The following is a 16,714-nucleotide window of genomic DNA, read 5'->3' on the forward strand; positions in this document are numbered from 1 at the left end:
TCATATGAACGTTTAGATATTTTATTTTCCTTTTGGCCGGGCCCTGGTTATCCTTTGCAGGAGGTTTACCGGCCCCTGGTCGTACATTCTTGACCAAATGGTCTAACTTCCCGTTTTTTACCGCTACCTCTATTTCGTTTCTTAAAGCTACACACTCGTTTGTGTTGTGTCCTATGTCATCATGGTACGTACAATATTTTTTACTGTCAAGGAATGATTTCCTTGGTAGTGGTTGAGGCTTGCGGAAAGTCAGATTCTCGGTTGTGAGGATTTCTGATGGAGATTTTGACAACTGAGTCCAACTGTTATTGGAAGGACGTGCGGGAAAGTTACGCTTGTTCTTGTTGCTAATTAATGATCTCGCATCAAATTGCTTTGGTGCTTCTGTACTTGGTTGCAATCTTGACCAAATTGGCCCCTTGGCTTGTCGATTTGGTCTTGGAGTTTGGAATTCGATTTTTGACACTTGTTTCTGACTGCCGGATCCTAAGGTTTTCTCGGTCCTCGCAAATAACTTAGCTGACGTCATGATTTCGTCCCAAGATTTGGGCATTCCGTCTCTTCCCGTTAAAGTACGAATCAAGGCGTCACTATTTACGTTCTTACGGAGTGCTCCTCTCAGCATGTCCTCACTGACCCCTCCAATATTGAGGCTCTCATTATTGAAACGGGTAATGAAATCCTCAATGGATTCATTATTTCTCCTTACTACATCAAGTATCTCAGATGGGTCGCGAGTGTGCTTCTTTTGCTGACTAAAGTGTTGGGAAAACTTTGCTACAAAGTCTTTCCAACTCTTAATGTGTCCGCAAGGCAATTTTTCAAACCATTCTCGTGCAGCTCCAGTAAATGTCAATGCGAACATATGACACCAGTATGGAATAGTCCAACCACTGACTCCTCCAACTGCTTCGAACCTCAGCAAGTGATCACTGGGGTCCGTCATCCCGTTATATGTCCCAACGGATGTTGGTATTTTTGCTTTTATCGGGAACGGAGCTGTCGCAATGGCCGGAATAAACTTTGATTTTTCTGCGAATGATTCCGGACGACATGGTTTGGAGAAATCGTGTTCCGCGTTGCTGTAGTATTCTGCATGGCGAACAGCCGGTCGCGGGTAACTAGCCTCTACGGATGGAAGAAAACGGCTATCCCCGCTGTAGTAACTACCTCCCGGGTGATATGTTGAGTCGTGTCCGTCTAGTTCTTCTTCGTAGGACGGTACTCGCATATTTATGCGGGGACGAGGACGTAACCTTGGAATTTCTCTCTGGTTTTGTTCGTCTAGGTGACTGTACTGGATATGACTTCCCCTTATTGGAGGAGAATAGATCTCCTAGGAGGATCGTCATAACTCATGGCACGGGCGTGAAAACGTTCATTCTGTACCCTTCGTCCATATTCAGCGACTAGACTTTCTTGTTGAATACGAAACCACTCATCTGGAGACAAGATTCCCTCATATCTATGGCTTGTTGTATAAGTTTTCACCGGAACTGAGTCACCTGAATTTTCTTCGAGGTCCAATTCTGAATGAGTCCGGCGATTATCTCTCATAATTCGCCCAAGATCTCCCAAATTGGAACCTCTCTGAGCTGTGACCCCTCCTTGGTCATTAGGAGTGGGACCAGCTGGTGTTACTACATTTCTCGTGCCCACTGGCGCTGCGTCTGCCAGTGGGGTAAAATGCCTTCGAGTTGATGAACCACCCAAAGTAAAACCTCCGGGTGTTACAACATCATCCTGCTCATCAGGAGTAGGATTCTGAGCGAACAATGATGTTACTCTTTCACGTGTTTCTAGATTAGTAACACATGGATTTTGCTCTGAGGTCCCTGTCGGCCCTTTAGGAATTTGATTCATATCGTAACTTCGAAAACAAAAATTGTTGTTCTAACAAAAAAACACGGATGGCGCCAAAGAAGAAGCACGGATCCACTCCCCATTAATAGGTCCTGGATCCAATTAGTCAACAGAGTAGGATACGGTTAACTGCCAACACGATATGAACCCAATTGCCTAAAGTCCAATGACGAACACCTGCAAAACAGACACCGTGAGCTCGTTACGGGAAGGACAAGAGGGGGAGTTTTCCCGTAACCACCCTCCGGCGTGAGAATAAGTACTGTTCTGTAGAAGATAAACACTTAAGTAAATTGAGAGAGTACAGTGGGAGTGAATGAATACCTCATGGTGATTGAGAGAGTATTTATAGCCGAAGGGTGTGGGAAGATGATTGTGCCAGCTGTCCCTTAAGAAGATGCCTTCATAACCGTCTGGACGCGTGTTCTTCTGTGATAGGTTTAGTTTATACGTTGCATGTGCATGTATAATAACCTAGACACGTGTCTCCTTGTCATTGGTTAATAGGAGAATATTGGCCATGTGCATGGTTATAACGACTCTGCCACGTGTTACTGGCTGATTGGCCGACGTATCATGTATTGCCCAAGAAAACATCCTGGTTATTCTTCTAGAAGGCAATTAGTTACTGACAGTTGTCCCGGGGTATTACCTCGAGGTTATTTATGCGGAAGAGTATTCCTTTCTGCGGATGACCTTTGAGGGTACCCGGATGCTTCCGTATGTGCTATGAGGGTGTTTCTTCCTTAAGTGATTTATTTGGATGGTTTGTATGTCCCGCGGATGCCTTATGAGGGACTTCTAGTTAACCCGCGGGTGTTACTTAAGGGTATTTGGTCTTTTTGGTATCCTACCTCTATAAAATATAAACTGCTTATAAAAAGGGGAACGAATTACCACACGCCGCGTAGAACATTGTCAGCTTACAACTCTTCACCCTTTGTTCATTAGAAAATGATTCTATTAGAACCACATGTGTTTCATATTTACATATTATCATGAATGTTTTGAAAGTATAAAAATAGCACACTAAACTATAGAGAAAGTAGATAACTTAAAAGATAGGAAAATATAGTTAAGACATAACTTTTAAGTCACGATCCATGTTTGTGCATAAGTAGATTACAAGGCCCAATAGTACACTAACATAAAATACGTGTTAAACGTGAGGATGTACCGATTACCTAAATTAGCATATTTAATCGACAAAACTTCAATGAAATAACTAACTGGTCCACTAGTAACACGTGCTTTTTTTTAATAGAAAATAAGAAAATTGTTATTCGGTTTTGGTTAAAAAAAGCAGCGTACCAACCATCAGACCAGCTACAAATTTTATATATTATTTGAGTTTTATTTTCTATGTATTACACCCTTACTGATTCCCCCCCCCCCCCCCCCCCCCCCGGCAAGAAGATTGGGTTGTACGGTGGCACATTTTGCACATAGCCCAAGCCGGCCCTGCACAAACTCAAAACAGATAATATGTATTGTACAAAATAGATGATAGATGTTTCATTATTTTATTTGTAATAATTATAATTATTGTTGTTGTGAAATATATTTGCTATATGTAATAATAAAAATGTTATATAAATAAAAGTGTGTTTAGCCGAGCTCAGTGTGTGAATCTCAGGCTCAAGTTCGTTTAAACCTTCAATTCAACTTTTTAACAAGACCGAAATAACAAAGCATTTCATTTCATTTCATTTTAGTTCAAGAGTACTTTTTGTGTTTATTAAAAAATAGGTTTTTATGGAGGGAGGGATGCTCGTACACTATGTCATTTACATTATAAACTATCTTAAAAGTCAAAACCACTTAAACAAAAAGCAACACGGCTCTCATATACCCTAAAACTTTTTTTTTAAATAATAATTTATAAAAGATGATTGATGATTGGGTATGATAGATTGAGAGACCACAAAAACTAGAATTTCCAACTCCAACACCTACCGTTCATCGAGTACCAGACCCTATTATGGGTACAAGGTATCCCAATTTGTGATTAGACAAGTGGAGGTGTTCTCTGATCAAGATACCGTATCCGCTGGCGCCTCATCCTCCATTATATGTATGTTAGATAAACTCACAATGCGAATTTCATTTTGCACAAGTAACTACTCTTGTGAGGATTTTTGAAATATTGAGTTTTTTAAATCATAGATTATTTGGTTGGATCATGAAATATTGAAATGAAATTAGTTGGATGCGCATTTTAAATTAATTATATTAAACACACACTTTATGTGACGCTGATAATAGTGTACAAATGAGTGAACATATGAGCATGTGACAACGATGACACTTTTGAAGTGTTACACAAGTACACTACGTATCTTTCTTATATGTACAACAATAGATTTGATAGTTGTTCAAATGAGTGGTGAATAGAAATCCGAATAATCTTAGACAAAGAAATTGATATAATTGAATAATTGAGGAAATAAATTAATATAACTGAACCAACTGAATAATCGGTGAGAAGTTGCTATCAGCGAACTAACTAAACAATTGGTGCAATTATGGTCTTCTTGTGATCCGATGATTCGGTTATATACAAGGTTATGTGATTATGTGTAAGGGGCTCGTGCTCGGTGCCACATCACCCACCCAAGGCTTGAAGCTCACCCGGGGGTGTGACTAAAGAGCGTGGAGCGGGGTAAAGGAGTTGTTGGCTTTGTCTTCCAAGGCAAAGAGCCGTTACTCCCGTTAGGTTCAGTTCAAGAGAAAAAGAAAATTATAATTTAAAAAATTCTCTAGATAATCTCATTATTCATTCAATCTTCACAATGTACATACATTCCTCGTCCAACCTAAAATCATGAATCCTTAAGGTTTGAAAGTTTAACGTTTATCCATAACACAATTTATAACAACCAACGTAGTGGTACAAGTGACTGCGATGTTTATCTTAGATGCATGTCAAATATATTGGTCTAATACGTATATGGAACATCACGTTTGATTTTGGTTTCAAAACTGTTTAATTAAAAAAATGATAGTTGGTGTTTTGATCATTATACAGACCGTCTAAAAGTTACAAGATTACTATACCATTCATCTGAATACTTAAAATAACCTGATTGTGAAGCAAGTTTTTTACAGACAGTCTAAATGTTTATACAGTCCATCTAATCTCTCAGACAAACAAAGTTTTATTAGTCGTGTCAGTTTTCTTGTCAAATAAACATGCTAGACTTTTTCACGTCTTGTAGCAATCACCACAATTTTAATTTTTCTCACCTATTTATTTATAAAAGTTTAATTCGCAATATATATGATAAGATTATAAAAGTCATTGAAATACTATTAAAAACCTTTAATGAACAAACATAAACAAACAACACATTAACAACATAAATGGACGTAAACGAACAAATTATTGAATGTTCACGAACACAATTGAACAAACATAACCTTTTTTCGTGTTCGTTCATGTAGTTAAATGTAAAAAAATATCCTGTTCATTTATTATACAAATGAACGTAAATGAACTTCCCGCCAAATGTTCAGTTCTTTTACATCATTTGATTTGTTATGCATGTCTGATATGATGAACAAGACTTCTATGCATCATATGATGAAGTTTGTGACAGCTTTGATGCCATGGGTTTGCAAGAAAACCTTCTCAAAGGCATTTATGCATGTGGTCGTTCTACTTCTACTGTTAATTTTGATGATATTAGTTACCATTTCAACATGTTACATTTGCAAATTTCATAGTAAATAAAACTAAATTAGGTACTTATAAAACTGCCTATTGACAAAGAAAACATTATCTACAGCGATGATTGGCATTAAGAACATTATATTCTTATTTAGGGTTGTAAGCAAACCAAACCGAACTGAACAAGGTCTTTTAAATACATGTTTGTCTGTTAAGCTTTTATTGGACAAGTGAACGATTCACGAACATCTAACATAATTTATTGTTCGTGTTCATTCATTACAAAATTAAACTTGTTCGTGAACAGATCACGAACACAAATGAATACAAACGATGTTGTGGTCAATTTGGCTAACCGAGAATGGCAATGACAGTGGTTCGGCCCGACTACCAAGTTTATGTTGGTTTTTTTTAAACATTCATACTCTAATATGTTCAAAACTACTATCGAGCCGGGGGTCTCACCGGAAGCAGCCTCTCTATCCCTATGGGATAGAGGTAAGGCTGTCTACATCTTACCCTCCCAGACCCTACCATAGCATTGCTATTGGTGGAATATACTGAGTACGATGATGATGATACTCTAATATGTTCATTTTGCATATAACTTAATCACATAATGCACATATATATTTTTGTTTTATAGTTATTACTTAAATCTATAACATTAGAAAGAAAAGTCACTAAAAAGCCTTTAAAGAACAAACATCATCAAACAAACATAAACGGACGTAAAAGAACACATTATCGAACGTTTATGAACACAATTAAATGAGCATGGCCTATATTCGTGTTTGTTAATTTATTTAATCGAACGAACATAAACAAACTTCCCGTCAAACGTTTGGTTCGTTTAGTCCTATTTATATATTTATAAAAGTGGGAGAGACATGCTTCAACATGTAGTTCTTATTGCTTCATTTGTTGTACATCTTTACTGACTTTTCTTTTGGCACACATGTCTTTACCATAGTCTTTACTATACCACGTGTCCTTCTCACTATGTGAAACAACCAGCTACCTTCTCACCACAGTTTGTCCAGCATATTGTTGTTTTTATCAAACCTAATGAACATCTAAAGGTAATTTCAAGTTGGTTTATTTTCTTCAGCCTTTTTTTTGGTTGGTACAAATGCATGTTGTTGTCGTCTTTTGTTATTGTTTGTGAGTTGTTGTATGTTATTTTTTGTTTTTTTCTTTGGTGCACACCAACTGTATGATCAATTGTCTGTGTTCGTTCTACATGTTCATTGCTTATTTGTTGCATGTTAGGTGTTATGTGAATTGTTTGTGTTATACAGGGATGAGGATTATTCGGGCTGGGTCGACTATAAACAGTGTATTCTGATTCGGGTCGGTTTTGGTATTTGTTTTTGTTTTTCTTCGCTGCACACCAACTGTATGATCAAATGTCTGTTTTCATTTTACATGTTCATTGCTTATTTGTTGCATGTTAGGTGTTATGTGGATTGTTTGTGTTATATAGGGGCGACGATTATTCGGATTCGGGTCGGCTTTAAACAATCTATTCTGGTTTGGGTCTGTTTTGGACAGCCCTGAACACACAATGTATTTCCTAAAAATACATGTTCAACGCCTATTTGTTGCCTATCAGGTGTTCACTTAATTGTTATTGTTGTATTAGGATGACAACAAGTCGAGTTTATGTCGGATTTAGACAATCCAAAGGTTTTATTGACCCTCAACAACATAAATTTAAAAAAAAAATTAAACCACAAACGACAACCACACCTTGAATTACTGACCCCTTTAGAATTCTTCAACTCATGTGACAATGCAGCATCAACTATACTTACTCTCAACGATAAGAACAAAAAAAAATGGGCTTGCGCATCCATTGTTGTAAAATGTGTCGTGGGTGTTGTACTTTGCTTTTCATTATTTTACTTTGCCATCACTCTCTGACAAATTTTAGATTTTAGGTTAGATTTTAGTGGTCTTTTTCTTTTCATGCTACATGTCATTTTTTTTTTCACACTCCTTGAATGATTTGTCTCTGCTGTGGATTTAATTTTTCATAGTTTTGACGATTCCTTGGTAGGTTATTTGATATTGTGTTTTTCTATTGCAGTTGATGGCTTACGGAATTTGTGCTGTGATTTGAGCTGGTCGTTGGTGGGCGTCTTTATTTTCTCTGATACTTGCCTTTTCTTTTCTCGCATTATGATTCGACGATCATTATGTTTATTTGTTGTGTTGCACTGCAGTTGTTCTTTGTATTTGCCGATGGGTAAACATTACTTAAAACGGTAAAGTTAGGTAGATACATACGACTCCCGGTGTTAATTGGGTCAATCTGTTTGGGTTTCTGGTAAATTGGGTTGGGTCAGTCGAGTTTTAAGAAACTAAAATTGACACGCAACCCGACCCTAGGTTTGGGTTTGTCGGGTTCGGGTTTGTCGAATTCGGGGGTTTTGGGTTAGTCGATTGAGTGATTTAGAAGGGTGTGAATTTTTTATTTTAGAAAATTTATTTAAGCAAGATTTTATTTTGGCCTTAAATAAACTTACTAAATTATTTAATAAAATTCATACACGTACTTTTGGTATATGTTAATTTCACTACAAATTCAGACCGCATTTCTAAAATTCGGTTTGAAAAATTAATCACCTGCTTACCTTTGATTATGAATTCTTATTCAATTTTTCTTTACATGTTCCTTTTGTTTAATTTTTACAACCAACTTACTTTGTGTGTAAACTCTTAAAAATGTTTAACTTCATTTTTTTTAGGAATCAGCTGTTATCACGCGTTATGGATACTGGTGGTTGTAGTAGAAGAGGATTAACCGCATTATCAAGTATGTATTCCTTTTTGTTTATACTAGGTAGTGATATTCTAGAGTAAATAAAAAACTTTTGTTAACAACTCATTTTAAACGAGACCTACTTTTGTTATCGGCAATTAAGTTATCTGCTAAACATGTCACAACATAAACGACAACGTTCTGATTCTCAAATCTCACCATCGACCTCCTTCACTCCCATAGTTGAAAACATATGCGAGTCATCCAACCCCTCTTCAAGTAGGTCTTCTAATGATCGTCATCTTGATATTTTGTCACCTTTCTACATTGACAATGGCGATTGTGAATACGTGTGTACCTCATGTAGTGCTTTGTTCTGGTATGATGAGCGTTTAGTCTCAAGATCTTCACGTCAAAATGTCAAGTATAATCAGTGTTGCAAGGGTGGCAACGTTGTTCCTCCGCTTCCAAGAACACCTTATATAACAATTGTCCATCTTTTCCAACAGTCTGAATTCATGACAAACATTATGGCTTACAACTCCGCCTTCTCTATGACTTCTTTTGGAGCTAAGGTTGATAATAGTATCAACCAAGGATATGGTCCTTATGTTTTTAAGATATCTGGCCAGATTCATCACTGGCTAGGTTCTCTTTGTCCTCCTCCAAACCAAAGACCACGATTTTTACAAATGTTATTTACGATACTGACAATGAAATCTCTAATAGACTTCATGCTTTCACTGATGACACTCAATGTCGTCTAAATGCTGACACTATAGTTGCATTGTCAAACGTTCTTGGACACTGCAATGAGTTAGTCAAACTTTTTCGAGCAGCTAGGGGTGTCATTTCCTCTGTAGATACCCCTAGTTTTAGCGTCTGTCTTTATGGCTCTGATAGGAATCGTTCGTACGACCGGCCATCTATCGGCACACTGGGGGCTATTATTTCTGATGATGACGCAACATGTCATCAGTATGACATTGTCGTTTGTCATAAAGATGACAAGGTTCAAAGAATAAGCAAACTACACCGGTTGTACATGCCACTCCAATACCCATTGCTTTTCCCATATGGTGATAGTGGATGGTCACCGAATATTTGTCTACGTCTTCCTGTTGGTACACGCGAAAAAAGACTCACTGTCAACATGTATTATAGCTACGTTCTCCATGACCGACACAATATATACACATTACCATTGAGAGGTGGTCGTCTATCACAACAATACATTGTTGATGCCTACGTGTGTATTGAGGAAAACAGGCTGGACTATATAAGAAACAGCCAAAATTTGTTCCGTATTGAGCTCCTCCAAGGTATACATGATGCAGTACAACGTGGTGATACTGAAGCTCGCGATGTTGGTAAACGCACATTCCTCCCATCTTCGTTTACCGGAGGCCCACGCTATATGTATAAGCATTATCAAGACGCATTGGCTATCTGTAGAGTACATGGTATTCCACAATATTTCATTACTTTTACATGCAATGTGAACTGGCCAGAAATCAAAAGACACATGTCAAAATTTCCGACTTTGAAATCACAAGATCGTCCAGACATAATTGCTAGGGTCTTCCAAATGAAAGTCAAATCTTTCGTCAGGTTTCTAAAAACAAAAAAACCTTTTGGTACTGTTGTTGCAGGTTGGTTGCTCCTCTTACTATACGTACACTCTTAAATTATATATCACCTTTTGTACACAATTATATCTAACTTCGTCTTCTTTTCCATGATATAATAGACGTATACACGATTGAGTTCCAGAAAAGAGGTCTTCTCCATTGCCACCTGTTATTATAGGTAACTCATGCATACAAAATTAGGGACGAATCTGATGTCGACCGTTATATTTCTGCCCAAAATCCAGACCCTTCAATTGATCCTCACCTGTATCAAATTGTTAACGACCTTATGATTCATGGCCCATGTGGTTTGTTGAAGCCAACATCCCCATGCATGTCATCCGGAACGTGCACCAAGAGTTTCCCTAAAGCATACCAAGAAACCACGTCAATTGACGATAGGGATGGCAATGGGTCGGGTTTAGGTATTCCCAAACCCATACCCGGTTACTAAAGTCCATCCCAAACCCGTCGGGTTTTAATCGGGTAATTACCCGTCGGGTTTCGGGTTTTCTCATCGGGTTTCAGGTTTCCTATCGGGTTTTGAAAAAATACCCGTCGGGTATACCCGGCTCAAAACCCGCCGGGTTTTGACAAAATATAACTAATCGATTACAAAGATGGTTACCATAGAGATAAAAATATCTCAAATAATTAACATAAACAAGTTTGGACAAATAATATATTTGGAATATAGTATATATAAATATAATAAGCTATATCGGGTATATAATCGGGTAAATGGGTTTATGTTATCGAGTAATCGGGTCGGGTAATCGGGTATATTATAAATCCCAAACCCGTCCCAAACCCACGAAAAATTTTAAGACCCGTCCCAAACCCGTCCCAAACACTAATGGGTCGGGTATTACCCGTCCCATTTATGTCGGGTTTCGGGTTTTCCCATTGGGTTCGGGTTTCATTGCCATCCCTAATTGACGACAACGGTTATGTACACTACAAACGTCCATCAGACGGTCCCACTATTGTCAAAGCCAGTGTCAAAGTCGACAATGGATTCGTGGTTCCTTATAATCGTACTCTTTCTTTACATTTCGTGGCTCACATTAATGTTGAATATTGTGGCTGGAGCATGCTTATAAAGTATCTTTTCAAATACATATCAAAGGGTGCTGATCGTGTCCATTACACAATAACAAGAACGCAATGCCCAACAGACATTTCACAACAACAACAACTGACATGTTTTATATTTTACGTTTTCAAATGTTACATTGTTTGTTGTTTGACCTTAACTTAGTTTTTTCTCGTTAAGTCGTGCCGTGAAAACAAATTGATCATTTTCACTATTTATTAGAAAATCATTTAAAGAAAAGAGAATAAATAAAACAAAACCTAAAGTAAAACGCGGACTCTAAGTAAACAAATTGTAATATTCAAATAATAAAGCAAATATAAATATTTTTTTAATGCCAACGAATCATTCAAATTGGGTACTGACTAGATTTACTACATCAGGTAACACTTATCTTTCAATCCAGGGAAAATCCTCACCTAAGCCAACGCCCGTGAACACTTACCCGAAGGCACGACAATATAGTGAAATAAAACTCGTTCAGTTCAACGATCTAACTAGTGAACGTCGCCTATTCACATAATCTCCCATCATCACTCAGTGCCGTCGAAACTGTCGAAACTAAACGATGAGTGCGGAGCTCCTTAGCAAGTATAAATATCTTAAACTTTATAATGATAATAATAAAAATAATAAGACAGAATTACAGAAATTATCATTTATGTTTACCCCAAATTTCACTCATGGTCCTTTATCTTTTAAATTGATGTTTATTGTCATTTACGTTTCAGAATCTTACAAAGTTTGTCATTTAGGCCTAACTCCGTTAAAAATCTTCGTTAAGTTGTGTCACGAGATGCTCACGTGGGGGTATAACCGTAATTTCATACCCCCTTCACATTTCCCCCCAATTTAAACCCAGTCCAACCTCAATCGTTCAATAATTTATAACAAAAAAATTACAGTTATACCCCTACGTGAGCAACACGTAACACAATTTAACAAAGATTTTTAACAGGGTTAGGCCTAAAGGACAAACATTGTAAGATTCTGAAACGTAAAGAACAATAAACATCAATTTAGAAGATAAAGGACCACGAGTGAACTTGGGATAAACATAAAGGACCATTTATGTAATTATGTTTAATAATAATAATAATAACCAAAATAAACTATTGAAAATGGGTAAAAGTGTCAAACCGACATAAAATAAAAATAGGGCATTCCGCCTATAATAATAATAATAATAATAATAATAATAAATCATCTCGTCTTCTACAATTACAAGTTTTAGGCACACAAAAAAAAACCCTAAAAACCTTCGTTCGTTACGTCACAAATTCTTCAATCCACAACTTCAAGGTATTATGATTTCTTTCTATTATCTTCAATCTGTGTGTTGATTTTATAACACTGATGGTTAATTATTGTTTACAACTACTTATTAGACTATTAATTTTAGCTCGATTTATCAAACCCTAGGTTTTTCTATCATACTTATATATTGATTTATTTGTATATATAAAGTGTTCTTCGTTTCAATTAATTTTTAGACAGTAGTAATATGAGCTTGATTAGGATAGGTTTATGAAACCCTAGGTTTTGGTATGATTTTGTATATGCGATGTGAATCGATTATAAATTGTGCTTCGGTTTACGCGTTTGCAACTGATTTTTTAGAGATGTGGACAGTATTATTAGAGTAATTTGAGCATGATTATGATTAGCGTAAGTTTATTAAACCCTAGGTCCTGGTATGATACTTATTTATGTATTCGTGTTCTGATTTTGTATACGTGATGTATAGTGACTGCAAATTGTTCTCCTGTTTACGTGTTTGCAACTGAAGGTTTTGTATTATTAGAGTAGGAATTTGAGGTTGATTAGGAGGATTAGCATAGATTTATGAAACCCTAGGTTTTCGTATGATTTTGTATATGTGATGTGAATCGATTATAAATTGTTCTTCGGTTTACGCGTTTGCAACTGAATTTTTAGAGATTTGGACAGTATTATTGGAGTAATTTGAGCTTGATTATGATTAGCATAAGTTTATAAAACCCTAGGTCCTGGTATGATACTTAGTTATGTATTCGTGTTCTGATTTTGTATACGTGATGTTAATTGACTGCAAATTGTTTTCCTGTTTACGTTTATGCAACTGAAGGTTTTGTATTATTAGAGTAGTAGTTTGAGCTTGATTAGGAGGATTAGCATAGATTTATGAAACCTTATTCAGTCGATGTCATTGATATAACATTGACATATAACTGATATATTGGTTAGTGGTCGGGATGTTGACTGATATATACTGATTTTTCCGATATCAGTTTTTTAAGTCTTGATTATCAATTTTTAGTGTTTAATGTTAGTGCTTTAAGTCTTATAAGTTTCTGTTTGCTACAATTGTTAGTGTTTTGTAAGTTGCAATATGTTAATTTGTTAATGGTAGGATAGTATACTGAATTGCTAGTGCTAAATTGCTATATATCGGATATATACACACTCTGATATCTCATTGCGATAACAGATATCTCAAATATCGGTTCTTGACCGATATCCTATATTTTTCCGCATTAGCTGCATAGATGAAACCCGAGGGTATAATATGATGTTACTTTGCTGTTTAATTCAAAGGCTTTATTGTTTTTTGGCTGATTTGATAATATTCTAGATTGCTTTTAAAAAGCGAGAAGCATCGATTTTCGTGCGCAAGGCGCAAGATTTTTATATAGTTATTTATATATATTTCAATAGGTTTTAGCATTCCCTACACAATATTAAGCTATAAATACCCTTTTTATAGGATTTAGTTGATAAATTATTTACATATACAACCTAGAAAGTATGTGTTACAACATGAGCCTAGGGCTGTTCACAAGTCGAGCCAGGGTGGGTTCGAGCTCGAGCTCGAAAATAAACTCAGCTAGGCTTGAGTTTGATTTTGAAGTTAAATGAGTTTGGCTCAGTTACAAAAATGAGTCAACTCAGCTCATGTTGTTTCAAATCAAGTTTTTATAGCTAGTTTTATTTGAGCTTTTATCGAGTGAGCCACAAGCCTGAGCACGATGAGCCTCACGAGTTTTTTTGGGTCTAAAAGCACCTTTTGGACTTTGGTCATCTATCGCTTGGCGCTTAGGTGCACTTAAATCGCCTTTTAAAAGCATGATTCATACAACCATAAAAGTGTTTGTGCTCTTTGTTTGTTGAAAGAGCTTGCAAATTTTATTGTACAAACTTTGTTGGTTTCAATTTTTTTATTGGTTTTAAAGAACATCTGTTTTTTGTTCTTTTTCCAGTCATGGCAGCTATAGCACAAGAAGGATCGCAGTTCGATACTCGTCAGTTTGATGCAAAAATGGATGAGTTGTAAGTTCTTTTAACTACTTGTGTTAGAATGTGTCTTAGATGTTGCTTAATTTCCAAGTGTTTAATATCCTTTGATTTATTATACAGGCTTTCAACTGATGGACAAGACTTTTTTACATCGTATGATGAAGTTTATGAAAGCTTTGATTCCATGGGTTTGCAAGAAAACCTTTTAAGAGGCATTTATGCATACGGTGAGTTTAGTTGTTACATATGTTTCTAAAGGTTTTGAATTATATATCGTGAATGGATTAATGTGGATAAATGTGGTTCTAATACTATTTTGAAAATTAAATATATTATAGATGAAGTTTGGACTTTTAAAAGAATATATATGAGTATAGCTTTATAATTTTATATTTATTTTGACATTTAAGTTATATGAATTTAGGTTTTGAGAAGCCGTCTGCAATTCAGCAAAGGGGAATTGTACCCTTCACTAAGGGTCTAGATGTGATTCAACAAGCTCAATCTGGAACTGGTAAAACCGCAACTTTTTGCTCGGGAATTCTTCAACAACTCGACTACAGTGTGGTGGAATGTCAGGCCTTGGTTTTAGCTCCAACTCGTGAACTTGCACAACAAATTGAAAAGGTTATGAGGGCCCTTGGTGACTACCTTGGTGTGAAGGTACATGCTTGTGTCGGTGGGACCAGTGTTCGTGAAGACCAGCGCATACTCTCTGCTGGGGTCCACGTTGTCGTTGGTACACCTGGGCGTGTGTTTGACATGCTTAGGAGACAGTCGTTACGTTCTGATTCCATCAAACTGTTTGTCCTTGATGAGGCGGATGAAATGCTTTCAAGAGGTTTCAAAGATCAGGTTTGCTTTTTATACTTGCAATGATAATAATATATATGTATATATATATATATATGTATGTATGTATTGTGTCATTATCATCTTATAATGTGTAATTTGTTTCTTTTTCAGATTTATGACATCTTTCAGTTACTCCCGCCAAAGGTTCAAGTTGGAGTGTTCTCTGCAACCATGCCACCCGAGGCACTCGAGATCACAAGAAAATTCATGAACAAACCCGTAAGAATCCTCGTGAAGCGTGACGAGCTCACGTTAGAAGGTATTAAGCAGTTCTATGTGAATGTTGAAAAAGAAGAATGGAAGCTTGAAACTCTGTGTGACCTTTATGAAACCTTAGCAATCACTCAAAGTGTCATCTTCGTCAACACCCGTCGGAAAGTTGACTGGTTGACCGACAAGATGAGAAGCCGTGACCACACTGTGTCAGCCACACACGGTGACATGGACCAGAACACGCGTGACATCATCATGCGCGAGTTTCGGTCCGGGTCATCGCGTGTGCTTATCACAACTGATCTGTTGGCACGTGGTATCGATGTGCAACAAGTGTCGCTTGTTATCAACTTCGATTTGCCGACTCAACCCGAGAATTATCTTCACCGTATCGGGCGTGGCGGGCGGTTTGGGAGAAAAGGTGTTGCAATTAACTTTTTGACAGCAGATGACTCAAGAATGCTAGCAGATATCCAGAAGTTTTACAATGTGGTTGTTGAGGAGCTGCCTTCAAATGTTGCTGATTTGATATGAGTTGAGTCACTTTAATGTTTTGTTTTGGTTTATTATATTTTATGTTTAATTAGAGGAAAGTACCTTATGTTTTAGAATTCACTTATCTAGTTGGATCTTTTATGTTATTTTTTAATACATATCTTTATGACTTTATTATTATCTATGCTTTTCTTTATCTTGCTCATGTTTTTTATTTTTTATTTTTATATCAGCAATTGTAGTTTTTTATTTTTATTTTTAAATTAACAACCGTTGTCACAATTCTTTTCTGAACTAATAGAATAAATGTATTACTTTGTTAAATGTAACACTACTTTGATAGAATAGTCGAATTGGTGTAATTCTTGTTCATGTAGTTTGTTCTTGTTGCGCTCTTTTTTGGTGCTTCTCTCCGGGTTATGGAGGTAGTTTGTGGGTGTCTGTCTGGTTGTTTATAAAAGTATACTGTTTGAAAAAAGAAGACATGTTTAACACGATTCGATACAAGCTATTAATATCATGATTTTAAAATGATTATTGACTCGTCTCAATAGACACCAAAACATAAGTAATCAGTTTAACACTGTTAAAATCCATGTCTTGTTTCAATGACACCATAGACAAATCCTATCTTGTTTTGTTTAGACGTGTGGACGAGTGAGATACCGGTCATAAAGAGTATCCTGCCTAAACATCATCGACGCATTTTGGAGTCAAATGACTTTTGGAAAGCTCAAGCAACAAAAAGCAAAACTGTGAGCTATTTGTAGGCAAATCGAGCAACATTGAGGGTACACGAGTCTGGATGATACATGTGTACCACAACCAATTCTATTCAATTTATGATA

The 16,714-nt window shown here is 36.5% G+C and overlaps 2 protein-coding genes across 2 annotated transcripts; both read left to right on the forward strand.

The window, feature by feature from the left end:
• Positions 1-8,476: 8,476 nt before the first annotated feature.
• On the forward strand, positions 8,477-9,987 carry LOC143572776 (uncharacterized). Its single transcript, XM_077057835.1, has 2 exons — positions 8,477-8,948; positions 9,083-9,987. Exons 1-2 carry the CDS (start codon positions 8,477-8,479, stop codon positions 9,985-9,987), a joined length of 1,377 nt encoding a protein of 458 aa, XP_076913950.1.
• Positions 9,988-12,248: 2,261 nt separating this feature from the next.
• LOC143572772 (eukaryotic initiation factor 4A-15-like) lies at positions 12,249-16,046 on the forward strand. The gene is made up of 5 exons (XM_077057832.1): positions 12,249-12,329; positions 14,267-14,336; positions 14,424-14,530; positions 14,728-15,158; positions 15,270-16,046. The coding sequence occupies exons 2-5, from the start codon at positions 14,269-14,271 to the stop codon at positions 15,903-15,905; spliced, it is 1,242 nt and encodes a 413-aa protein (XP_076913947.1). The 5' UTR covers positions 12,249-12,329; positions 14,267-14,268; the 3' UTR covers positions 15,906-16,046.
• Positions 16,047-16,714: the final 668 nt, after the last annotated feature.

The sequence above is a fragment of the Bidens hawaiensis genome, unplaced genomic scaffold, assembly GCF_021521415.1.
Source record: "Bidens hawaiensis isolate Kalapana, Puna unplaced genomic scaffold, B.hawaiensis_p1.1 tig00026008_1, whole genome shotgun sequence".
NCBI lineage: Eukaryota > Viridiplantae > Streptophyta > Magnoliopsida > Asterales > Asteraceae > Bidens > Bidens hawaiensis.

Bases quoted from the DNA above. Each gene is read 5' to 3' on its own strand.
- LOC143572776 (XM_077057835.1), top strand. From the start codon at position 8,477: ATGTCACAACATAAACGACAACGTTCTGATTCTCAAATCTCACCATCG. The intron at 8,949-9,082 runs GTTCTCTTTGTC...CTGACACTATAG, and splicing joins CCAGATTCATCACTGGCTAG to TTGCATTGTCAAACGTTCTT.
- LOC143572772 (XM_077057832.1), top strand. From the start codon at position 14,269: ATGGCAGCTATAGCACAAGAAGGATCGCAGTTCGATACTCGTCAGTTT. The intron at 14,531-14,727 runs GTGAGTTTAGTT...ATATGAATTTAG, and splicing joins AAGAGGCATTTATGCATACG to GTTTTGAGAAGCCGTCTGCA. The intron at 15,159-15,269 runs GTTTGCTTTTTA...TTTCTTTTTCAG, and splicing joins CAAGAGGTTTCAAAGATCAG to ATTTATGACATCTTTCAGTT.